This window comes from Microdochium trichocladiopsis, assembly GCF_020744255.1.
Source record: "Microdochium trichocladiopsis strain MPI-CAGE-CH-0230 chromosome Unknown B0I36scaffold_2, whole genome shotgun sequence".
Taxonomy (NCBI): domain Eukaryota; kingdom Fungi; phylum Ascomycota; class Sordariomycetes; order Xylariales; family Microdochiaceae; genus Microdochium; species Microdochium trichocladiopsis.
Window position 1 is genome coordinate 947,967 of NW_025763545.1, and position 24,057 is coordinate 972,023.

The 24,057-nt window shown below is 56.5% G+C and overlaps 10 protein-coding genes across 10 annotated transcripts; 4 read left to right on the plus strand and 6 right to left on the minus strand.

Annotated features, from left to right (window-relative positions):
- Nucleotides 1-81: 81 nt before the first annotated feature.
- On the plus strand, nucleotides 82-1,564 carry B0I36DRAFT_313840 (superoxide dismutase). The gene is made up of 5 exons (XM_046152677.1): nucleotides 82-228; nucleotides 546-725; nucleotides 829-980; nucleotides 1,044-1,140; nucleotides 1,205-1,564. Exons 1-5 carry the CDS (start codon nucleotides 216-218, stop codon nucleotides 1,225-1,227), a joined length of 465 nt encoding a protein of 154 aa, XP_046016466.1. The 5' UTR covers nucleotides 82-215; the 3' UTR covers nucleotides 1,228-1,564.
- Nucleotides 1,565-2,639: 1,075 nt separating this feature from the next.
- Nucleotides 2,640-5,288, plus strand: B0I36DRAFT_236961 (uncharacterized protein; the record flags this gene model as incomplete). The annotated part of the gene is made up of 1 exon (XM_046149505.1): nucleotides 2,640-5,288. One exon carries the CDS (start codon nucleotides 2,640-2,642, stop codon nucleotides 5,286-5,288), a length of 2,649 nt encoding a protein of 882 aa, XP_046016467.1.
- A 358-nt stretch (nucleotides 5,289-5,646) lies between these two features.
- On the minus strand, nucleotides 5,647-6,223 carry B0I36DRAFT_359060 (cytochrome c oxidase assembly protein PET191-domain-containing protein; the record flags this gene model as incomplete). Its single annotated transcript, XM_046158070.1, has 2 exons — nucleotides 5,647-6,119; nucleotides 6,199-6,223. The coding sequence occupies 2 exons, from the start codon at nucleotides 6,221-6,223 to the stop codon at nucleotides 5,647-5,649; spliced, it is 498 nt and encodes a 165-aa protein (XP_046016468.1).
- A 533-nt stretch (nucleotides 6,224-6,756) lies between these two features.
- On the plus strand, nucleotides 6,757-9,680 carry B0I36DRAFT_313845 (Alpha/Beta hydrolase protein). The gene is made up of 5 exons (XM_046152678.1): nucleotides 6,757-7,288; nucleotides 7,394-7,473; nucleotides 7,563-7,658; nucleotides 7,737-8,952; nucleotides 9,015-9,680. The coding sequence occupies exons 1-5, from the start codon at nucleotides 7,257-7,259 to the stop codon at nucleotides 9,514-9,516; spliced, it is 1,926 nt and encodes a 641-aa protein (XP_046016469.1). The 5' UTR covers nucleotides 6,757-7,256; the 3' UTR covers nucleotides 9,517-9,680.
- Nucleotides 9,681-10,482: 802 nt separating this feature from the next.
- On the plus strand, nucleotides 10,483-12,645 carry B0I36DRAFT_359062 (uncharacterized protein; the record flags this gene model as incomplete). The annotated part of the gene is made up of 1 exon (XM_046158071.1): nucleotides 10,483-12,645. The coding sequence occupies one exon, from the start codon at nucleotides 10,483-10,485 to the stop codon at nucleotides 12,643-12,645; it is 2,163 nt and encodes a 720-aa protein (XP_046016470.1).
- A 411-nt stretch (nucleotides 12,646-13,056) lies between these two features.
- B0I36DRAFT_359063 (transaldolase) lies at nucleotides 13,057-14,653 on the minus strand (the record flags this gene model as incomplete). The annotated part of the gene is made up of 6 exons (XM_046158072.1): nucleotides 13,057-13,293; nucleotides 13,359-13,742; nucleotides 13,808-14,091; nucleotides 14,210-14,221; nucleotides 14,282-14,300; nucleotides 14,615-14,653. The coding sequence occupies 6 exons, from the start codon at nucleotides 14,651-14,653 to the stop codon at nucleotides 13,057-13,059; spliced, it is 975 nt and encodes a 324-aa protein (XP_046016471.1).
- A 1,654-nt stretch (nucleotides 14,654-16,307) lies between these two features.
- B0I36DRAFT_313855 (uncharacterized protein) lies at nucleotides 16,308-17,017 on the minus strand. Its single transcript, XM_046152679.1, has 3 exons — nucleotides 16,665-17,017; nucleotides 16,511-16,598; nucleotides 16,308-16,455 (listed from the first exon to the last, which is right to left on the minus strand). Exons 1-3 carry the CDS (start codon nucleotides 16,856-16,858, stop codon nucleotides 16,384-16,386), a joined length of 354 nt encoding a protein of 117 aa, XP_046016472.1. The 5' UTR covers nucleotides 16,859-17,017; the 3' UTR covers nucleotides 16,308-16,383.
- On the minus strand, nucleotides 16,998-17,852 carry B0I36DRAFT_313858 (uncharacterized protein). The gene has a single exon (XM_046152680.1). It carries the CDS (start codon nucleotides 17,633-17,635, stop codon nucleotides 17,195-17,197), a length of 441 nt encoding a protein of 146 aa, XP_046016473.1. The 5' UTR covers nucleotides 17,636-17,852; the 3' UTR covers nucleotides 16,998-17,194.
- Nucleotides 17,853-18,219: 367 nt separating this feature from the next.
- B0I36DRAFT_313860 (uncharacterized protein) lies at nucleotides 18,220-19,858 on the minus strand. The gene is made up of 2 exons (XM_046152681.1): nucleotides 19,298-19,858; nucleotides 18,220-19,211 (listed from the first exon to the last, which is right to left on the minus strand). The coding sequence occupies exons 1-2, from the start codon at nucleotides 19,561-19,563 to the stop codon at nucleotides 18,290-18,292; spliced, it is 1,188 nt and encodes a 395-aa protein (XP_046016474.1). The 5' UTR covers nucleotides 19,564-19,858; the 3' UTR covers nucleotides 18,220-18,289.
- Nucleotides 19,859-21,174: 1,316 nt separating this feature from the next.
- On the minus strand, nucleotides 21,175-23,841 carry B0I36DRAFT_313862 (uncharacterized protein). Its single transcript, XM_046152682.1, has one exon. It carries the CDS (start codon nucleotides 23,580-23,582, stop codon nucleotides 21,351-21,353), a length of 2,232 nt encoding a protein of 743 aa, XP_046016475.1. The 5' UTR covers nucleotides 23,583-23,841; the 3' UTR covers nucleotides 21,175-21,350.
- Nucleotides 23,842-24,057: the final 216 nt, after the last annotated feature.

A 24,057-nucleotide genomic window follows, 5' to 3' on the forward strand; every position in this document is an offset into this window, starting at 1 on the left:
GAGGTGCGGGCGAATGATGGCGGCAGCCCCTCTCCGGACCGGCCTCAGTAAGTGGGCAAGAGCACCATGGAAGCATTGCTGGGTGCAGGTGGAGAGCACTCCTCTTCTACTGCCTTCTCCCCTCCCCCTCCTCCGGCTTTCAACTTTCCTGCCTCTCACCTCTTTGCAAATCAAGCACCAAACCACACCAAAAGCTCAATCCCAATACCGTCAAAATGGTCAAGGCCGGTAAGTCAGGACTCGACGGACCCCTCTCGCGTGTGCCTTAGTGGCCGCAAGGACAGGCACCGCTCTGATTGGATGTCTTGGAGGTGCCATGGCTGCAGCCCACCACCCCAGATGCGCACATTTGCGCGGGAATCGAGCACCATGATGGCTACCTTGACGGCCACGAGCCTCCGACCAAGCAGCCCTACCAGGCGACTAGCTCCTAGTTCATGGCCATGTGGCACCCCTGCCGTCCTCCGCCCGCTCTCCTTGTCGCTGCATCCCCCACGTGTAACTCGATCTTCCGAGCTAACCTTTGTGCTTGTTCTCACGACTAGTCGCTGTTCTCCGGGGTGACTCCAAGGTCACCGGCACTGTCACCTTCGAGCAGGCCTCTGAGTCTGAGCCCACCACCATCTCTTGGGACATCCAGGGCCACGACGCCAACGCCAAGCGTGGCTTCCACATCCACACCTTTGGTGACAACACCAACGGCTGCACCTCCGCCGGCCCTCACTGTATGTGGCTTGATCACCATCGTGATGCCTCTTCGGCCGCCAATTGGCCGTCGTCTTGCTAGAGGCTGCTTATTTTGGACGAACTCCACTAACCAGAAGATAGTCAACCCCCACGGCAAGACTCACGGCGACCGCGGCGACGAGAACCGCCACGTTGGTGACCTTGGCAACATCGAGACCGATGCCAATGGCAACGCCAAGGGCTCCGTCCAGGACAAGCTCATCAAGCTCATCGGCCCTGAGAGCATTGTCGGCGTAAGTCCAGCAAGAGCACAAGGAGAGGGACATGTTCGATCCGAAAGCTGACGTGTTTTCTAGCGCACTGTCGTCTCGCACGGCGGCACCGACGATCTCGGCAAGGGTGACAACGAGGAATCCCTCAAGACCGGCAACGCTGGTCCCCGCCCCGCTTGCGGTAAGTCCTTACAATACTCGTACACTCGATCCGACTGGATGAAAGTTAATTCTGGACTGTACAGGTGTCATCGGTATCTCCAACTAGGATATACGATAGCCTTATGAGCAGATAGCCCCCCAAAAATAGGATTGCGTCTCTGCATGATCTCAGTTCCATCCCGTGTCCACATGGTTACAATCTAAAATAGCACGAAAGCTTTGTGGCAAAGCTTTCCAGATACTTTCACAATGCTCCCAGTTCGGAACGGCAAGCGCGGATAGAAACTATGTGGCGACGATCCAATGAGCTCTTGTCATGCTGTGACTAGGTGAAGCAATTTCTAAGGATTTAAACAGGCGTATTAGATGCAACAACTTCCCCGTACAATTGTTTCAGACTGAGCGCGAGCATGATCAAACTTCTTGTCCACGCATTGGAAGCCGTTCTGGACTGCTCAATTGAGATGTCCTTGGCCATGTTCAGAGTGTACAGACTCATGGTGTGGTGGTGGCGACGCCTCGCATTCGATTGTCCAGGATCTCCGCTTCGCTTCGCTGTGGAGTGTGAGGACCCCTCACGCAGAAGATCGGAGGGTCCAGCCAGAGCTAGCTAGAGCTCAGAGCTCGAGCTGTTTGCCCCACAAGGCGCAATTGGGAAAGCTGCTTCGTGGCCAAATGGTTGGTCCGCACCCACATTCAACCACATCTCACACGACCGCCCCGGACGACGGCACATTCACCACAGACATCCACCTTTCCTACCATACATCTCTTCCCCATCATTCAGGCTTCTTTCGCAGGACAGAAGCTGGACTCACTTCGTAATTTCATTGTACAACCATCCTTTGCTCCTTTGTCTGAGCCCCTAGCTGCACCTGAGCTCATCCCTTCAGCTCGTGTGTCTTCAGGATCAGAGCTCACGAGGTAGGTCCAACACCAACTTCCTGTTTTGTCTCCTTTCGCGCGACACAGTCCGTCAGACTTTCACCCAATTGTCTCCTGCACATTTCCCTGCTTTTACCTAGCCCCAACACAAGACCGGAGACTGCGATTTCGTAAGGAAACAGCGACTATTTTGTCAGAATTGGACGAGGCCATCACTTGGAGGGATTGTATGCTATGCATATATCCGCCCATGAGTAGCTCACCCAGTCTTGTTGCCATTTACGACCTTAAGAGTTCGTCATCAGACAGCTCCCCTCGGCGCAGGAAAGTGGAATTGCCAGTACTTTCGAGCTTCGGGTTTCCGTGGCCAAGCGGCGGTCTGGATCTACTCGAGGCTGACCCCTGCCATGCACGCATGCAAGTGCAGCACAATATCGTGTCCTCACTCTCAAAATGTCTCGCAGTCCATAACACCCTGTCTTGGCCCATTTCCGCGCTTATACACTTGACATTTACCTATTGCATTCTTGCTTCAAGTTCGTAATCATTATTGACGACAACCGCAGCTTCGGCGATCCTTGTACGCTTGGTCTGTACTATTAGCATCTCTCTTGGTTTGAACGTTCCCGCATCATGGCATCCAAGTCATTCATCGCCAACGTCAAGTCGGTGCTGAGCGGCGACACGCTTGTCCTGACCAGCACCAACAATCCCAATCTGGAGCGTGTCTTGTCTCTGGCATACGTCAGCGCCCCTAGGCTAAACCGCGATGGCGACGAACCATTTGCATTCCAGTCCCGCGACTATCTCCGGAAGCTTGTCGTCGGCAAGCCTGTGCAGGTCACTGTTCTGTACACCATTCCGACCTCTGGACGGGAGTATGGTGTAGCTCAACTCAAGGACGGGACTCAATTCCCCGATGAGTTGGTCAAGGCTGGCTGGCTGAAAGTTCGTGAAGACGCTGGTCGCAAGGAGGAGTCTGAGGACAACCAGCAGCGCATCGAAAGCCTTCGCGCCATCGAATCCTCCGCGAGGTCGGAGGGCAAAGGTGTCTGGGCTGGTGTGGGTGGCATCATCGAGGTCCAGAATGAGCTTGGTGGGCAGAACTTTGTCGACCAGTGGAAGGGCAAGTCCATCGACGCTGTCGTCGAGCGCGTTCTGAGCGGAGACAGGCTCCTCACGCGCCTGAAGACCTCGGACAAGAAGCACCTCCAGGTGATGACGCTTGTTGCCGGCATTCGCGCCCCCGCAACCGAGAGGGTTACCCATCTTGGCCAGAAGCAGCCTGCTGAGGAGTTTGGCAATGAGTCTCGGCAGTTTGTCGAGACCAGACTGCTGCAAAGGGACGTCAAGGTCGAGCCTGTTGGTTTGAGTCCACAGGGCCAGCTTGTCGCTAATGTCATCCACCCCCGTGGAAGCATTGCCGAGTTCCTTCTCGCGGATGGCTTGGCGAGGTGCAATGACCACCACTCGACCATGCTTGGAGAGAAGATGGCCCCTCTGCGCGCTGCCGAGAAGAAGGCCCAAGGCCAGAAGCTGCGCATGCACAAGGACCACGTTGGCAGGACCACCGAGGCCAGCACCTCCGACATGATCGTGTCAAAAGTGTTCAGCGCAGATACCATCTTCGTAAGGACCAAGGCTGGTGACGAGAAACGAATCGGACTCAGCAGTGTTCGTGGCCCTAGGACAAACGAGGCTTCGGAGGCTCCCTTCAGAGACGAGGCCAAGGAGTTCCTTCGGAAGAAGCTCATTGGCAAGCACGTCAAGATCTCAATTGACGGCACCAAACCTGCCTCTGACGACTTCGAGGCGCGTGATGTTGCCACGGTCACTGCGCAGGGCAAGAACATTAACCTGCAGCTTGTGCAAGAAGGCTGGGCGTCAGTGATCCGGCACCGAAGGGACGACACCGACCGTGCTCCCAACTACGATGAGCTGCTTGCCGCCCAAGAGACTGCCAAGGAGGAGAAGAAGGGCATGTGGGCGGACAAGCCCCCCAAGGGCAAGGCGTACATGGACGCGTCCGAATCTCTGCAGAAGGCCAAGATCCAGCTCTCGACATTGTCCCGCCAGAAGAAGGTGCCGGCGATCGTCGACTTCTGCAAGTCTGGCTCGCGCTTCACCGTCTTGATCCCGCGCGAGAACGTCAAGCTCACTCTCGTTCTTGGTGGCATCCGCGCTCCGAGGGCCCCAGGACGGGGTGGCGAGAAGGGCGAGCCGTTTGGTCAAGAGGCGCTGGACCTTGCCAACCGTCGCTGCAACCAGCGCGACGTCGAGATCGACGTCCACGACAACGACAAGGTCGGTGGCTTCATTGGTGACCTGTATGTCAACCGCGAGAGCTTCGCCAAGGTCCTTGTCGAGGAAGGTTTCGCGTCTGTTCACCAGTACTCCGCCGAAAAGTCCGGCAACGCAGCGGAGTTGAACGCCGCAGAGCGTCGCGCCAAGGAGGGTCGGAAGGGTATGTGGCACTCCTGGGATCCATCCCAGGACGAGGAAGAGGTTGAGGATGAGGCGGCCGCCGAGGTTGAGAATGACAATGCGCCTCTGCAGAAGAAGGCTGCCGACTACCGCGACATTGTCGTCACCAGCGTCGACGCTAATGGTCGTCTCAAGATCCAGGAGGCTGGCAAGGGTGCATCGGCTCTGGAGATCATGATGTCCGAGTTCAAGAAGTTCCACCTCGACTCCAAGAACAGCAAGTCCATCGACGGCGCCCCAAAGACTGGCGACTACGTCGCGGCCAAGTTCTCCGAAGACGGACAGTGGTACCGTGCCAGAATCCGGTCCAACGATCGCACCGCCAAGATTGCCGAGGTCGTCTACATTGATTACGGCAATACGGAGCGCAAGCCGTGGTCGGAGCTGCGCCCGTTGGACCAGGCCCAGTTCAGCCCTCAAAAGCTCAAGGGGCAGGCGGTCGATGCCGTCCTGTCCTTCATCCAGCTTCCTACCGCGCCGCACTACTTTGCCGAGAGCAAGGCCTTTATCGAGGACGCCGTGTACGGTCGCAACCTGGTTGCCAGCTTCGACTATGTCGACAACAAGGAGGGCTTGAGCTACCTGACTATCTTCGATGCGGCCAGCGGCTCGAGCACCTTTGCCGACTCGGTCAATCGCGAGGTCGTTGCCAGTGGCCACGCCATGGTGCCGAAGAAGCTCAAGAACTGGGAGCGCGCGTTTGGTGCCGAGGTCCTGCAGAAGCTCCGCGAGGTTGAGAGCCAGGCCAAGAGTGAGCGCCTCGGCATGTGGGAATACGGTGATATCACCGAGGACTAGGCGATTCGGCCCAGACCAGATCCCAAGGCAAACAGCCGTTATATGAGAACACATAACCATTGTGTAAAACAGGAAAAATGATAGCATAGCAAGGCACGAAAAGTTTGAATGCCCTTCTCAAAGGAGTCTGGCAGGCGATCGCCAGCACATCCCGGTATGTGTTGTGATGTCTTTTGGCTGTAGTGTGAGCCATGACAACCTCAGGTGATTCTCGGAATCATGTTGCTGCAGGCGATGCTGTATTCAATTCTTATGCATGATTTTGTACAATCGCTGTGGCTCGTTGCAACCACATTGCCGCCGTGGCGGTGGCCGTTTCTTCTTTTCTTGTCGGACTTCGACATCAGCCCCCCTCTGGTTATTTGCCCCAGAACCAAGATCCTCCTCCCCCACTCCCTGAAGACGACTGCTGCTTCGCCTTCTCCCTGGCCCTCGCCTCCTCCTGTATCCTACGATTCGCCTCCTCCGACGCCGCGGCGTCCGCAGCATGCCTCAGGTTCTCATTCTCGATATCCCGCCAGTCCCTCGGCGGGGGCTCGTTGCCATCCGTCTTCCGCACCGACCCGGAGAACGCCGACTTGCCCGCGTACAGCTGGTACCCTTCGCCGCTGCTCTCGGCCGACTCGAGCGACTTGAACGTGATGGGCTGGTTACCACGAAACCGCTTGCGCATGTCGACCATGCCCCGGCGGCACTCTCCGTAGCCCTTTTTCAGCTGCTGGCACTTTGTCGGGAGGGTCTCGGATAGAGGGGAGCGGAGGCAGTCTGCTGCCGAGTTGCGCTGGATCATGACACACTCGCTCTCTTGGAGGCATTGGGCTAGAGCCGCTCCTGGAGGTTGGGCAGGCGTGGTCAGCTTCGGGCAGCACCAGGAAGTGGGGGGTAAAGGGAAAAGGAGGAGGGTCCGTACGTATCTCTTTACATGAGCTCGGCATGGTGGGCTCGTGCTCGCTGTAGTGTTACCTGGTGTCTTTTTCTGGAGTGACGTGGCGATGTGGGCTGGCCGTTGCCCTGATGATTGGTCTGGGACGAGCGATCCTCTCTTTGAGCTCAAGGGCTGCTTCGTTGCAGTGAGGTGTAATGGCCGTCGAGGGCGTGATTTCTCGGTTTCGCGTGTGCGTGTGCGTGTTAGTGACCAGCTTCGGGGCAGGTTGTCTGTCGGCCCATCGTGAACCAGATTGTTGGAGAAAGTCTGGTTGCGATGGCGCATCTGCCGATGTCTATCTACGAAGACTCTGATTGGCCAGATGCCGCCGGCCCAGCTTCCCAAGTCTAGGGGACTTCGCTGGCAAAGTTGCCCCCGTTTAGCGTGCCCCAGGCCAAACCCTTGGGAATGCAATTGTCCCGCATGGCCTCATTCGCTCGTGCTGTGGAGGCTGTCGAGATGCGGAGAAAAGCCCGGTACGGGTGAACATAGATCTGAGATTGCAGCCAAGCTTCACCAAAGACCTTATTTCATCGGCAATACCGTTATCAACCCGTCCTTGGGCAGCGCAGCGTGTTGCGGTGTCGCAATCGACATTGCCCATGCCCCGACGAATCGGCATGTGGAGGCGCCGGCGCACCCCTGGCGAGGCGTTTGCATGTGACATCACTGTGCTGGTCATGGATTGACCCTCGTCGGTTGGTCAAAAGTGCTCGCTCACCCTTTGAGACATCCATGGATGGCGCTTTCCCTGGCCACCCAACACACCGACACCGACACCGCCTGGAGCTCGAGGCTCGTCAAGACGACACGACCAATCGTCGCCACCACGAACCCCACCGCTATCGGCTGACGACCTCGGATCGTGATATCTGGCCCGGCAGGTTCCTGGCAACACGCACTGTCGCGGCTCCTCCTTTGCGCCTCCTGATCGCGAGCCATCACCATGTTGGCATAGCACAACCAGCCAAGGCATCCATCACAGCATTTGACGACAACACAGACGCGGCTTTACAACCGTGAACACATCCGTTGCCGTCACCATGCCGCTACCTTTCCTTGGGCGACTCAATATGCAAGTCTCACCGGCGTGTTGTTGCTTTTCTTTTTTTGTGGTTTTTTGCCCTTCCCTGCACTTCCGCTTCCATGATGTGCTAACACGGCGCTGTCCAACGTTTAGAACCGAATATGTTGCGCTCGTCGGCTCTTTTGTCCTTGTCGGTCTCGAGGCTTTGATTCGCATCCTCACTCTCGCCCTACGTACGCGACGCGCCCCCCCCCCCTGGGCCCCCTTTTATCGTTTAACTATACGAGCAAGAACTCCTGAGCTGACCACCGCTTTGCTGCAGCATCGCCACTTGTTAACCTCTTCTACCGTCTCTCTCGGCGTTTGTTTAACAGATTTCGCTCCGCAGCAGAGAAGAAAGCAGCAGAGAGAAAGAGGAGTATGTCAACAACTCTTGGCCAGATTCATGGTGCTCACAAGCCCGAGGCTGACCAGACCCCCCCCCCCCCTTGACTAGATATCCACACATCGATCCGCAATGCCTCCGACTTTGTGGACATGTGTGCCATGTTTGGCTACACGGCCGAAGAGCACGTCGTCCAGACCAAGGACGGCTATTTGCTTGGCGTTCACCGGCTCGCATGGAAGAAAGGCGAGGAGGACATGCGTGTGAATGCGGGGCCTAGCAGCATTCAGAAACCAGTCGCCTACTTGCACCATGGACTGCTCATGAACAGCGAGGTCTGGGTCTGTCTGACCGATGCACAAAGGTGCCTGCCATTCGTCTTGCTTGAAAAGGGGTTCGATGTCTGGCTTGGCAACAACCGAGGCAACAAGTACTCGAAGAAGTCGGTCAAATTCCCTCCAACCTCGATAGAATTCTGGAATTTCTCGATCGACGACTTCGCGTTCCACGATATCCCGGACTCTATCGAGTACATCCTCAACTACACCAAGCAGCCGTCCTTGTCCTACATCGGGTTCTCGCAGGGAACAGCACAGGCTTTCGCCAGTCTTGCGGTCCATCCGAAGCTCAACGATCAGGTCAACGTGTTCATCGCTCTGGCCCCGGCCATGTCTCCAGCGGGGTTATCCAACGGTATCGTGGACGCATTAATCAAGGCTTCGCCCCAGGTGCTCTTCTTGTTGTTTGGAAGACGTTCGATCCTCAGTGCGGCAACCATGTGGCAGAATATATTGTATCCGCCATTGTTTGTCCGCCTCATCGACATGGGCTTGTCATTCCTGTTCAACTGGAATGCGACAAACATCTCCGTCAGTCAGAAACTCGCCGCGTATCCGCACTTGTACTCCTTTACTAGCACAAAGTCTGTCGTCCATTGGTTCCAGATCATCCGCAACAAGGCTTTCCAGATGTACGACGACGATGTGCAGTCGCCCTTGTCAGTTAGCACCTCAAGCAAGTACACAAAAGTTGCGAAATACCCAACGCGCAATATCCGGACACCGGTCGTGCTCGTCTATGGCGGAAGCGACTCCCTGGTCGACATCAAGGTCATGCTCAAAGAGCTGCCCAGGCGGACGGTCGCGACCGAGATCCCCCACTACGAACATCTCGACTTCTTGTGGGCTCGAGACGTTGACGCGCAGGTCTTTCCCCATGTCTTTGATGCCCTGAACAACTTCACGGACGCTTCGCACACTAAGCAGGAGTATGAGAGCTACCGTCAAGCCAGGCATTTGAGTCTTTCCGCTTCGAACACCTTCAGACAGTAAGTCACAAAGCACAGGGATAAAGGATACCGCCACATCATCTTCTAACGCTGTGCAATAGCCGATACAGGAACAGCGATGCAACCATCGACTCTGATTCGGCATCCGTCCGCGACTTTGCCGGTAACAACAACGTCTCCATGCAACATCAAGCCCGTGAAGGCGGCATGAGCCCGATGACCGACAGCGCGAATGAGTCGATCCCGGGGACCCCGGTCGCAAAGGTCCAGCCGCGACAACGTCCGAGACTGAACAAGCATTCTGAATCATCGGAGGTGGAGCCGAACAGCTCTGGCGCCGACAATGCCAGACAGTACAGCCCAGGCGCGTCGACTGCCGTAGAAGAGTCGCCAAAGACGACGGAATCGACGCCGTCTCCGACGCAGGGCAAGAAAGGGCATGGCATCAGCAAAGGACGGCGTCGTGGAAGCGAGGGAAGCACGCTCAGCATAGACTCGATGCGGGAGGGCAGTAAGGGCAGTAAAGGTATCAAGATCGGAGTCGGTAAGCCTGCCGGCGGTGTCGTCACTGGCACTACCAACTTGACTGCCCCAGGCAAGTGATGTCGACTTTTTGACGCAATCAACTTCCTGCCCGGAAGAGTAAGCATGCGTGCTGTGGAGCAATTGTGTGAGAGGGGACGACAACGACTATCGTCATGTTGGACTAATAGAATGTATACAAACATGGGCCCGATATCCAATAAAAAAGTCAATTTGCTGGTCAACGACCAGAGTCCACCCTGGTGACTATCATTGTCATGCCGATATTCTCACATTCGCCTTTTTGTGTCTTGGGGGGATGTCTCCCCGTTACTGATGTTCTTCTCAGGCGTGTATTTGGGTTCAGTATAGCGGCAGACTATTGCGTTGCGGGCCGCGCGGCATGGGCAAAGTGTGTGATGTGCCGTGCTGTGCTGCAGAGAACGTGCCGCTTCCCGCGAGGCATCCATGCGGGTAGCCCGGCTCCGACGGCCTTTCTTGGGGGGTGGTGGCGGCGCTGAAGGACCCCTGACGATCTAGTGCTTAGTGCTTGTTTTTTCAGGCCATGTAATGCAGGCGCGACGTCACGTCACCGGGTCACGCAGCACACACTGCACCTGACGCACGGCCTCATCTGGACTTTTGGGGGGTGACCCTTGAAGCCTGGGCAGGTCTGACATCCGTCCTGGTTGTCAAAGCACGGCAACCCTTTTTTTTTGGTTTTTGTTCTTGCTTTGGTTCTGTGTTCCGTTCGCTTGTCCGTGTACACATCCTCATACCAGACCTTGGCTTCATATACTCCGAAGCCTTCTTCGCGAGCGACTTCCCGATCCGCGCGCGACCAAACTTGGACTTTGCAACAGCGACATCGAATCCCATCGAAGAATAGAGTCGAGCGCGAGACGAAACGACAGGAACAAGAACGATCCAGAAAGACTCTTGATCCGCCCAGATGAGCAGAAGAAAGCACGAGGGTGGTTATTAGAGATCACAAGGCAAACTGCAGTAGTTGCTGCTGCTTTCGCTGCGCTTCGGGGAGTTCGAACAATGCTCGGGGGCAGTTCTGAGCCTCTCTCTCCTGCCGCCGCCGCCTCGCAGCCCGAGTCTCGCGAGACGATCGAGAAGTTTCGACCATCATCATCAGCAGCACCAGCAGCACAAGTCCTCCCGCGACACTGGGACGACCTGGCCGACGAAAAGCGACAGCAGCGACACTGGCACGAAGCAGTAGCGGCGGCGGCTGCTGCACGGCTACGAACTATTACGACAACGACCCTGACACAGCCACAACGTCGCGACCCGGCGCGGTACCCCAGTCACGCGGGCCATCGCCACCTCCGCCGCCGCCAGGCAGCCATTCTGCTCTTCTTGACAGGGGCAGCAGCGCTCGTGGTGGTGGTGGTAGTGCTAGGCTGTGGATTGACTAGTCATCTCCCGTTTGGTTCCTGTCCTTTGTCGCTGCCAAGGCAGCAGCAGCAGCAGCAGCAGCAGCACTTCCAGCAACAACAGCACACAGCCATGTCCGGGCAGTACATGCCTTCCAAGGTCGGCGGCGGCGATAATAATGGCGATCAGGATTATGGAGTCCAGCAGCAACGGTGGGCACAGGACGGGGAGAGCTACCTTGAGAACCGGCCGACGCGCGACGCGACGCTGAACCCGCGCAAGGTCGCTGACCTGCCGGCACGGTACCTACCGGGATACGGCCACTCCTCGGATGTCGCCGTTACCGACACCACGACGAATCCTGCCGATACCAGTGGTGCAGACGACGCGCTGGCGTCAAAGAAGAGGCCGTCGTCGTCGTCGCCACCGCACCACCCGCCGTGGAAAGCCGGCCGGCCCAGGGTGATCATCATCGGCGACGTCCACGGAGAGCTCGAGATCCTGGAGGATCTGCTGCGCAAAGTCGGGTACACCCCACGCGCACAGGGCGGAAGGGACCACGTGATCCTCGCGGGAGACATAATCAACAAGGGCCCCGACACACCGGGTGTGCTGGACCTGGCGATCCGGGAGGGGTTCAGCGGAGTCAGGGGAAACCATGATGACTACTTGTTGAGGTTGTTTGACGAGCATGGTCCTGGCAAGCAGAAGGGCAAGATGGCAGTTGTTGATGATGGTGCGGCCGTGTCCGATGAGGACGGGGAGAGCGACTCCAGGGGTAGCATTGATGAGGAGGAGGATGAGGATGAGGATGAGGACGAGGACGACAACGACGAGGAGAGCATCAGCAACATGCTCGGGGACACCAGCATAAGCAGACAGCAACAACACAGCCTTGGTGGCAGCAATGCCGACGGCGACGACAACGACCACGACACGAGCTCCGGCGATGCGGCGGCCAGCAAGAAGCACAAGAAGCACGGCAAGCACAAACACAAAGGCAAGAAAAAGAAGCACAAGAAAGGGAAAAAGAAGATCCCAAAGAAAGACCGCCTCGGCCTCGCCATAATCCGGTCCTGCACGCCCGAGCAGCGGCGCTGGCTCGCCAACCTGCCGCTGATCCTGCGCGTGGGCCACATCCCCCATACAACAACACCAACAACGTCCCTATCGGCTGATCTCGGCTCGGATGGTCTAGAGTCGTCCGTGGCCAAGCTGTTGACGCCGTATGGTGGGCAGATGGTCGTCGTGCATGGCGGTCTTGTCCCTGGCATTGCGCTCGAGAAGCAGGACCCCTGGGCGCTACTGCATATGCGGACGCTCCTGCTGGAGAAGAAGGAGAAAAAGCAGAAACACGGGAAGAAGAAGGGCAAGGATAATAAGCACAAGCGCGAGAGTGGGGACCACGAAGGCCGGGCTACTGCCAACGACAGCGCCGGTACCACTGAGGAAGAAGAAGGAGAGGATGACAACGTTGACAACGACGCCGACGCCGGTCCAATAACGACAATGACCCCGCTCGAAACCCGCGAGGGCAAACCCTGGGCCCGCGTCTGGGACAAGTTCCAGCGCAAGCACGTAGCCTCCCGCACAGACCGGACAACTGTGGTGTTTGGGCACGACGCGAAAGCCGGACTGCAGATCGGCGAGTACTCGTTCGGTCTGGACACGGGATGTGTCGCGGGCGGCAAGTTGACGGCCATGGTGTTCTTTGAGGCCGCCGTGGGGATTGACGCGGACGAGTCCACGGGCCCACGCGAGGAGGGGGTCGTGCGTGTTGCGCACGAGTTTTACAGTGTTTCTTGTAAAGAGCGAGCGGCGTGAGGTACAATTGCAGCATTCGAGCGAGCATAAATAGCATGGTTTTGCCCCTCACCCCGCCTATCATTGAGGACTTCCGTAGTCTGGCCTGCTAAGCCATCAGACATGTCTGACTGACGTTCTTAGACAATGATCAGCATAGATACACTGAAGAGTTAGAGTAATATTAATAGTATCCAAGCACACTGTTTTGAGCCACAGGTCTCCCATGCAAAGCGTTACGCACAGCCGAAAGTGCGACTTTGGAGTTGATTCGATGCATCCTACTTCACGCGGCGCAACAATTTCTCAGAGATGGGATCTCGGAATTTCGAGACAGCTTGTCAACTTGGGTATTTCGTGATATATAAATGTTCATCTTCCATTTTGTGTTTCTCCAAGCATCATTCCTCATTAGCCATCAGAGCGCAGGACTTAAGCCTGGACCTTCTTCTTGATGATATCCTTGAGGGTGACGGCATCGGCGGCGAACTTGCTGATACCCTCACGGAGCTTCTCGACGGCCATCTGCTCCTCGTTGAAGTCGAAGCGGAAGGTGGCCTCATCGTTGATGTACGACTTCTTCTCAATGTCGAGCGAGGTGGCGGCGCTGGCGTCGAGCTTCTTGGGGACGGCCTCCTGGGAGTTGAGGAGGTCCTCGAGAAGGTTGGGCTGTGATGGCACTGGTTAGAATGTCGTCTGCCACCCCTTAACAAGGCAAGAGAGAGGCAACTTACAGAGATGGTCAGGTAGTCGCAGCCAGCAAGCTCAGTGATCTCGCCGGTGTTGCGGAATGAGGCACCCATGACGATGGTCTTGTAGCCGTACTTCTTGTAGTAGTTGAAGATGGTCTGGACGGACTTGACACCGGGGTCCTCCTCCTTGGAGTAGTCCTTCTTGTTGGCGGCCTTGTACCAGTCAAGGATACGGCCAACGAAGGGCGAAATGAGGAAGGCACCGGCCTCGGCGGCAGCAATAGCCTGGACGGTAGAGAACATGAGGGTGAGGTTGGTGTTGATGCCGTGGTCGCGCTGGAGGATCTCGGCGGCCTTGATACCCTCCCAGGTGGAGGCGATCTTGATCAGGATGCGCTCCTTGCCAATGCCCTGCTCCTTGTACAGCTGTAATTGAAAGACCCAGTCAGCAATGTCTCCTCACAACGTCTTTCTTCGAGTCAGGGACGCACGTCAATGATGTGAAGGGCCTTCTCGACGGAGGCCTTGGTGTCAAAGGAGAAGCGGGCGTCGACCTCGGTGGAGACCTTGCCGGGAATGATCTTCAGAATCTCCTTGCCGAACTCGACAAGGAGGCTGTCGAGAGCAGCATCGACCTGAGAGTCGACATCACCGCCCTTGCTCTTGGCGTACTCGACGGCGGCGTCGATCAGCTTGGCGTACTCGGGCTTCTTGGAAGCGGCGAGGATGAGCGAAGGGTTGGTGGTGGCGTCCTGGGGCTTGTACTTTCCAATGGCTGTTTTGATGTGTTAGCATATTTATTCTGGGGGACACAGCTGTGGCTCTTGGGACGTCGCAAGTTGCGACTGAAACATGGCCGCGACGGCTGGTGCTCGGGGCGGGCTACTACTGACTGGCAAAGTCACCTATTGTGCCGAGTTAGCATGTGGGCTAAAGTAGAGCAATTCGAGGAGTATTGAGCTTACCGGAGTCGCACACGACGACCTGAAAAAGACGAAATGAATGTCAGCAAGCGTCCAGGAAAGTTATGTGACCTCGTAGCGATCGATGCGGCATAATATTGAAAAAGCCTTCGCCGACCCAGGCTTCGCGAGGCAGAATAGCCGTACAACTCTTGTCGAGTCGATCGACGTATTGTATCGAGCCGGTGTGTCAAAAGGCATATCAAGGAACGAATTCCCGGCTATCCGCTCGCCGGATCGCCATTGACGCCAGGCTCAGGGTTTTTTGGGGGGCCGTTTGCTGATACGTCATACGGAGAAGGGAGGGTCGATCGCGTAGAGGGGGAGGTGGCTTACGGTGCCGGTGCTCTTGAGCTGTTCGAGAGCGCTAGACATGATGGCGGTGTTGTGGATGGTATGGGTAGATGAGGGATGCTGTCAGAAGAGGAAGAGCGAAGCTTTCTTGTCTGGCAGTTTTGAAGGGAGGAGAAGGTTGATGCTGTTGTTGTAGTAGTAGCAGAGAAGATGACGGAAGGAGAGAGAAGTGGAGGTGTCGTGCCTTTAGCCTGAGGGTAAATTAATTGTTGGGTCGCCTTTGCTCAGCAACGCACGCTCGCACGCAACAGCTCGTGTCGAGCTCCTGCGCTGTGAGAGGCAGGCGCGCTGCCCAGGTGGCTCTCAAGGGCCCCAGGCCGATGCCCGCCCGCGCCGCCGCCTCCGTGTTGCTTGGCGGGGCAACTACGTAGCTTGCCCGCCCGCCCGCCCGCCGCGAGAGGCGGTATCGCCATCACCCTGACTGGCTGCAGCAGCATTGCACCTCTGCACCTTCCAGTATGCTATTTCCCTGTTCCAATTGCTTTTCCCTGCACCTGGTTCCCAAAATACCGCATCGTGACCCGTAGACTTTGTTCCCGTGCGTGGCCGAGTCCCATGTCTGTTGCGTCTTTTCAGCCGCCCGCCTATGCCGCCCACTCCCGTCGCCGGTCCCTCCGTCCTTCGGAAGTGGGGGCCCAGTGCTGGCAACCTGGTGGGGGGCGCGCCTCATTGCCGGCGGATTTTGCCCCTCCAAATTCCCACTCTTTCCCTCCGCAGCTTTCGGCCCTGCTCGCGACAGCATTGCATCACTTTCTGCGCCGGCGGCCGCCTTTGTTGTCTTCAGGCTCTTTCGTCAGACTCGACTTGCGAATTCTCGACGTCGCCCCCCAACCCGCGCTCTCCGGATCGGCCGAGTCCCAACGTGGGGGGGCTTTACGCAGAACTTTGTCATCCTTCGTCATACGCCATCAAGTTCTGTCTCGTGGGCCTAGGCTATGCCAGACTGCCAAATAAATGCAAGGTGCTTGGTCATGCACACACCCGCGCCCGACAGCAGTTTACTGGACATCGAGTCCCTGCGAAGCCGGCCACGCTAGAGTGGCTCTTAGTCAGCCGCCTCGGTCCCCCTAACCTTGGAAGGCTTCAAGAGGCTCAATCAGAGGACATGCATGCAGCTGGCAATCCTAATGTTGACAGACTACAGGATGCCTGCGTGTCTTCGGCTTCTCTTGCATTTTGACTGACAACCTTTGACCCATCCTCCTGGTATTCGGGTTGTACTAAGTTCATTAGTAGCGTGTAGAGCCCTTTCCAGCCCGCAGCAAGTGGCCCAGCAGACAGCTTCCAGCCTAGCACAGCACCCCGTTTGAATCACTCCATCGGTTAATGCGTCAAGCTCTGCTCACAGCCGATCGGCGGGCCCTTGTAGCTTGAATTGCCGGTTGCCGCCTGTCTCTCTGGTTGACTTCCAAGCTCAGTCTACTTTGACAACGTGCTCTGGATTCCATTGCACATATGCTTTGTGGCCCTTGTTCCTCAATTCGAGAGCAGTTGGTTTTTGCTTTTCTTCGAAGCCAATTCTTCTTCATTGCCGCAGTGCGTAAGATTATGTTTTTACATTCTGGCAGCCCACGGTCCTTGTCCATCCATGATCATCAACACCTGTATAACACGTTTACTCGGCAACTTCTTCATACAACTTTTGAAAGCATATTTCATTGCTCTACCTCTTGATGCCAGTGTACCCAGGTGGTAGGTGTTAGGGCCATCGCCCAGGAAGCTTTACCGACGCTTCTGATGTTGGCCAAAGCCTAGACATTTGCGCTCCGCTTACTCCGGGCACAAGCTGCCTTGTGATCGGCCCAGTGACCTTTCTGGCAATCCTGTAAGGTTTTCAGTAAGAGTGAACCATGGTCAACAAGTTGTCAAAGGACCTACGCGATCACAATACCAGACCTTTTTGCAGCCTGCACATTGCTTCAGGGCATTTCCAGTATCGACTTGCATCTTACCACACTTATAGCAGCTACACATGCCCACGGGCATATGGTTAGTATGTTCAGTCCTTTCTCACGAACGGCTTAAACCATACCTAGGGTCGGCGAAGCTTCGAGGTGTGCCTGCTTTGTAGTTCTCCAGTGCTACGAGAAACTGGACTTTACCAGGATCACGGAAGCCGCTGTCAAGGTGTGGCAAGGAGTATCTCGGGCGACTTGGAATCTTGTCAACGAGCTCGCGGAGGTGCTCCATATCATGCGCACGGATCTTTGCACCAGCACGCATCATGAGCGCTCCCAGGATGATCACGCGGTACTGTCCGTTGCGCTCCTCTTGATGCTCTAAGCCTCGCCATTTCTTGAACAACCGATTGCCGACGCCGGTGTTGAGCTTGCGGCGGCAAGCTTTGATGATCGTTGCCAGCTCGGGCTCATATGCTTCGGTCTTGAAGTAATCGCGGAATACCGGTGGTGCCATCATGTCCGTCTGGTTGACCATGCGGCAGAGACTCACAAGATCTCCAAAGCCTTCTTGGAATCCATGGTCGATCTCGCAGGCCAAGTCCTGATCCTGGTCTCCCTCGAAAAGGCCTGGCAAATGTTGTCATGAGCGTATGTCAAGACATCATGGCGAGACGGGAAAGGTACTCACGCATGCCCCAACGACCTGCTGAAGAGCGAAAAGCTGCCAGAAACTCGGGGTCCTTGATAGCCGTGGAAGCTCTCCAGAGGGGAGGGAGTCTGATCTTGGAGATGGCGGCGATATACTCCTTGGAATCTGGCTCATACTTCGAAGCCACGATCTCTGCCTGCATGTTTTGTAAGTCGCCGGAAAGCGACGCGAAGCAGAAGACATGCTTTGAGGCCATTGTGTCGACTTCGGTGTGTGTGCTGGCTGGCTAGTTGGGAACAATGAGCCGTCTCGGTTCCAAGGTTGTGGAGGATGGAAGATGCTTGGGACGGCGGTCCTTGGAGGTTCCGCGAGGTCAAGTGATGTTCGATGCCGACAGCGGAAGGAGCTCTCCCACGGAAGGCGTTTGCGTGTGCTCAAGCAGTCAAGACGCATGGGGCGTTGGAAGTTGCTCAAGTCGAATGCGTTGGACGAGGAAGGTGCAGACCGCACCCGCCAGCAGCGGCCTCAGGTTCCATCACCTCATACACTGCAGTTGAGCATTCACAGCGTCTATAACCAGTCCTGCGTCCGTCAGGATTTACTCACCCGGCAAACATGAAGTCAGCCCAGACTGATTTTCACACAGTTCCAAGATAAGCCTGAAGTACAGGTTTTGTATATTTTTTGAGTATATTCATTATATTAGCATGGCTATGTCATTTTTCGAACAATGGGTTGGCCAAGAGCAAAGTATCTCGCCAAGATGCAGGAAATGAGAATCAGGGTTATCGACAGAAAATCGGTGCTGCTCCTTCACGCTATCGCCACCTCACCGTCCTCTCCCTCATGTGATTATATATATATATATATCTATACGCAGGACAACAGACGCTCCTCAGTTGAGAACAGCAGCAACGACGATGCCTATAGCAAGCGACAGCAACGACAAGCTCCGAGAGCCCACCACTCCAGGCGCACCGTTTGTCGGCGATGGGCTGGCAGGGTTGGTCGCAGCACTATCGGCAGTAGACAAGGGCAGGAAAGTGGGCAGGGTCGGCTCTGTCAATCCGTATGTGTTAGAATCTCGATTCGTCATTGGTGATCAAGTTATCGTGATTGAAAGAAATACGCACCATAAGTAAAGGTCATGCTGGGCGGCGAGCTACCATCACAAACGTTCTCCTTGACGGGGAAGCTGTACTTTGGCAGCGGCGCGCCGCTGCCGCTGCGGTACCAGTTCTCGGCGGGGTCGCCAAGGCACTCGCCGACTGTGACGGAGCGGTAGCCCTTCTTGTAGAGCGACTCGAGCATGTAAGCGGTGAGGTTGTACACGGTCTGGACCTGGAGGTCGTGCTCGATGTGGATGTAGGACTGGTTGCAGGCGCTGTTGGCGTTCATCGCGTCGTCCCAGATGGCCTTGCTCTGGCCAATCTTGAGCGGGTCGTCGTTGGCCAGGCCGTTGGTGTCGAGGACAAAGTGGACGTTGTGGTAGCCCAGCTCCTCCAGCGTCTTCTTGCACGTGTCAGGGCAGATGGAATACGGGGGCCGGTAGTAAGTAGGAAAGTATCCGAGAATGTCGTTGATGGCAATCTCGTTCCAGATGAGCTGGTTGCGGAACTGCTCCTGCGTGAGCTGCGTGTAGTTCTGGTGGGACCACGAGTGGCTGGCAACCTGGTGGCCCTCGGCGGCCATGCGCTTGATCATGTCGGCCCATTGCTTGGTCGGGTCGTTGATGTGTCCCTTGCCCTTGTTGTTGCCGTTCATGAAGAAGGTCGCCTTGGCGCCAAACTTCTTGAAGATGTCGAGCAGGTCCCCCGTGTACAGGAAGGGACCGTCATCGTAGGTGATGGCAATGTCGCCGTTTCTTGCACAGTTGTAGATCTCGGGCCCGTATGGCACCTTGCCCAGCTTCGGCCGCTTCACGTCCGAAGTGTCCTTGCCCTTGGGCTTCTGGTTGCCGTCGCAGCCGTCTCCAAAGTTGATCTGACAATCCGGGGCCCAGCAGTAGGTCTCTGTGTTTCCGCACCATCTACACATCATAGCGATTCCCAGTCAGTCACGCTCAGCACTCTCGGTAGCGCTGAGTTTCCTCGGCCCAAGTTAGCATTGACTCACCCTGCTGACGAACAACAGTAGCCCTCCTGGCACTTGCCCACACCCTCACCACATCTCTCAGGGTTCGCCGACTGCCGTCTCTCAAGACCAGCACCCCTTGACTGAAGGTTGTGCATCTGCGTGAGGGCACCATCCCGGCCGATCAGGTCGGCAATCGCACGGGCATCACCAGCGATTCTCGGAATGAGATGTTCGTGGCCGGAGCCGCCGTGGGCGCTCGCCAGCGTAGCGCATGCCGCAAGGGCGGTCGCCTTTGTCCAATACATGGTGTCGACTGCAACGGACACTGGCCAATTCAACGCGGCGCGAGAAAAAAAAAATAGGTATCGGGCCGTTGGCGTTTTGCCGCAGGAGGATTTGTTTGATGGCCTTCTCAGTACTTGTTTCCCCGAGTCACAAACGAGTGTGTTTCCAGCCGCCAATCAAGTCGTCGAGACTTGCTGTCGCGATGTGAATTCCGTGAGGGATAAGCGAATGTGGTGGTGGTGTGAGGTCCAAAACTTCGCCCGTGTTGCGGACACGCACGGATGGCGTCGTTGGAAATGAACAACTTGGAACACCGAGAATGGGAATCCAAGTCCGTCACGAGAAAGAGAAGAAGATGATTAGGAAAGCAGACCGAGAATAGGAGCCTGTTCAGGACAGATTCAGCAGCGTGAAACGCCTTGGCCGCCAACACGCAGAAGGGGGGGGTGGGAAACATTATAAGCGACCTGGGAGCACAACGGAAGCCAAGACTTTTTGCCAGTTTTCATCAGGTCACATTTGTCCCAGGCACCACCAGCACCAACACCAACACTGGCAGTAGAAGCAACCGCTGGCTCGTACAGGTCGGCGAGGGTGGGCGCGGGCGCATCCGATATGTCCATGCTTGCATGCAGCAACCCTCCAGCCAGCCAGCCAGCGACATGCAGGCGGGTCGCCAGGGGCGGGCTGCCCAGCGCGTTCGGTCGATAGCGGTGCACGTAAGGGCAAGCGACAGGAGCAGCCAACAACGTCCGTCGTGCCTTGGGGCCGCTCAAAAGAGGACCTGCCAAGACTCGACGGTCGTGTCGGCGGTGGAGTTGCTCAGGGACACACAGGAGCTCGTTCCCGTTCTGGAGTTGTTGGCGCCATCGCCTGCCGGGGACTGATTTGCTTTGCGCCCAGCCTGAGACTTGGGCCCTAGCATGCCAAGAAGTCCCGGGGTTGCAGGTGTGTGTTGGTTGCCTGCAAGGGTACTTGCGAGCGCGACAACATACCAGGCAGGGGCCAGGGGTTCTCTCTTCTTTCGACGTGCACTTGCGCCATCGTAACCGGCTACTGCCGGGGGGCTTGAGATGAAGGCAATGCATGCGGCTGAGAACCAACGGTTGGCGTCTTGGATTGTAATAATCAAGCCTTGCCCTCTGTTTTCCGCACCGGGCTACTTCGAACAACTTAAGTGGTAGACTTGGGCTGTTTCCGAAACATGTTCGACGTCTGAGATATGGACACTAGGGCTATTTGGTGAGCCTTGGTTAGACGTCGATCATCCGAGGCCCAAAGGGTCAGGCCCGCCATTCTCGGCGCGCAACCAGGAAATCCTGTGTGGGACCAAAGCCAAGCAGAAGGGCAGAATGTCCGAATGCTTGATTTCAAAATCTTGATTCATCGCTACAAGCGCTCCTTGTACAACACGTGGCGGCCACCACTGCCGACGAGCATGGCACAGTATGCTCCTGTTACAGAATGAACGACTTGTCGCCGGCCGACGTCATAGCACATACATTGTTGCATGCAGGCACGCATGTACGAGAGTGTGTACGTGCGTGAGACATACCACGCTGGCGCACACGAAGGTGTGCCGACTTTAGACCGATTGAGTCACCAAGCTCATTTCTGAGCTTAAGCGAGGTCCGACAGTGTATACATCGCGTGCTGGATGATTTTTTTCTCAATTGCTTCCCAAACACCGTTTTTAACAGACCGCTAGTTGATATTGCTGAGAACCAAAGAAACCGCCCCAGAACCCCTAAAATGATGCCGAAAATCCAAGCCGCGCGAAGACTACATTAAGAAAAAGAGAAGCAGATCAGGTGAGAGCCTGCACGTGTGTGTTGAAGACGTCATTCTTCCAGCCCCCAGCCTCAAACTCCTCGATGCGATCCTTGGCCCTCTCAGCCTCCTCGTGCCAGATCTTGGTAATGCTCGCTGGCGTGTAGACTCCCTTGAAGACACCGCGACCGGGCTCGTCGACACCCACGCGCGTGTACAAGTCGGGGTCTTCCTCTGGCACCAGTCGGGCAGCCACAGCTCTGATGAAAGTCCAAAGATCATTGGGATTGGCGATCCGAGTGGCCCGCAGCCGCTCCCGCGCGTACAGAAGCTCACGATTAGCAACGTGCAGAAGTTCGCCAATCGACTTTGCCAGTTGGGCTTCCATAGTGGCCTTGAGGATCGGACACAGCAGCGGCTTGATCAGCCATGCCAGCCATGCAAACTTGCTCTGCCGGATCTGGTAGTTGAGCTTGTGCACTCGGACACGAACACCGCGCAGAGTCAGGATAGACTCCATCCTCTCGCGGCAGATCTCAACCTCCAGATGAATGTCGATTCCGCGCTCATCAAGCGCGAAGCTCGCAATGCCCATATCTTTGAAACGCAGGAATCCTGCGTGCGTCTTGAACCAGAACCCCAGCTCATCTGCGCGTAAAGATAGCCCATCAATCTTGATAAGCATCAAGTTCTTGGTGCTGGTGAAAGTGCTGAATCTCGCCTTGCGAATCTCGACATCGTTGTAGTTTTCAATCTTGAGCCGGTAGGGGAGGAACGAGGTGTTGTTGACAGTCTTTCCAGGCTCGATGATGAGATTCTCCAGCAACAGATCAATGGCGGGTGTGCTGACCTCAAGACGAGGAATTGGCAGGTGCTGGATTGCGGAGATAACGAGCGGGATGAAAACATTGAGCGCGTCGTGGATAAGGTCAGTGTTGGCGATTGCGTTGCTAGGGGAGAGAACACCGAAAATGCGAAGTGTGGTGGTGGTGAGATTGTGGATGTCCTCATCCCGGACGACACTCTGGATAGTGACGGACAACTGCCCAAGGAGCTCGTCCACATCCCTCTTCAGGCTACTCTCATTGCCAACCTTGCGACTCTTCTCGCGTAGCTCCTCGAGTCTCTCGTCGGCTTTGTTGAAGAACTCGGGGTCGGTCAGAAGTTGCTGGAGACTGTCCGCCACGCTCTGCAGCAGATCCTCAAATTCGGGGTCCTTCTCCTTGTGGCTCATGACCTTGTGGAGCAGCTCCTCGCACTTGTCCCATTCCTTCTCATCACCGAAAGTCTTGACAAAAGCCCACAAGTTCTTCAGTGCGCGATCGGTCTCTTGATTCTCGTGGACGTCGCCTTGCGCGACCTCTGCGATCACCTCGGCTGCTCGTGAGTAGACGATGGCGTATCTCTTGATGAGCAGGCCCAGGACTGACACAGAGTCCCGGTAATCCTTGCGTTTCCTCAGATTGAGCACAGCCTGTTGAATCCGTTTCATCAGGGCCTGCCCTTCATCTCCAGCTAACTTGTCCTTTGCACTCTCCGCCGTTGCCTTGGCGACATCGGCGCCATGCTCGGCGACGACCTTGCCGACCTCTGCGAATTCTTGCTCGAGCTCTTCTGTAGATGGAGCCTTGCCGTTCTGCTTCTTGTTCAAGCTCGCGGCGCTCGCCTGGTCCTGCTCAGAGGGCTCGATCTGTTTCGCGGTGTCCTTGGCCGCATCGCTCAGTGCGAGAGCCGAGTCGCGGAATATCTCGCGGCCGACGACGTTGAGATCGTCGAGGAACTTGCGGAAATCCGGATTGGTGATCAGGAGAGAGCCGACGGTGCGCAGGCTCTGGTATGCGGCGGCAGTGTCGGCCTTGACCTTTGTCTTCTTGGCTCGGGCAGCAAGGTCCTCGACGTCGACGGAGATGCGGCTCTTCGTGAGGAACCAGATGAGGTCCTGGATCTGGTCGGCGCCGTTCTTGTGCTGCAGCAGGCCGATGAACTGCTCGATCCACAGCTTGACGAGGCGGACGAGTCTGCGGCCGCTGTCGGAGAGGTCCGGGTTGTCAGGGTTGAGCACGTCCGCTGCCAGCAGAGTCCTGAGGTTGACAATGGCCTGCTCGGTCGTGGGCATGTAGCCCTGCACGAGGGCGCGGAGCATCTGGTAGCTGTGAAGCTTGCGATAGAGCTCGCGCTGCATGTGCGTCTCTTGCTCATACTGAGGCAGGAGAGGCTCTCGCTCCGCATCAGAGCCCCTGCGGCGGCCCCAGCCGAAACAGGACGACATGATGCCGCTATTAGCCTGGCCGAGACTGTCCGAGACGAGCTGTTTGAAGAAAGGACGCTGCGATTGCCTTAAGATTGTGTCGCAATTGGCCTCTTTTGTCACGGTCTGGATGGCGATGCTCGGTGGTCTTACGTGCGGGAAAGGTCTGGAACATGCAATACGACTCTGAGAATTGGCCGCGTTCGACTCAGAGGGCCGGGAGCCAGGATGGGGATGCGGGTAGCTTTAGGCAGCCGGGGATGGAGGAAATGCATCGAGCGTAGCAAAGCTTCCGACTTGCATCGATCGCGTATCTGCGCGTCAGTCATGACGTAGTGACGTAGCTCACTTGTCAGAGCTACCCCAGAACGAACGACCATGGCGGTTCCTCCCCACGCAAGCACGGCGCTGCGGTACTTGCCGGCCGCTGCGGGCTAGCCCCCCCCCCACTAAACCCATTAAGCTCCGGGAGCGCACACAGGCGCAGTGGAGCATC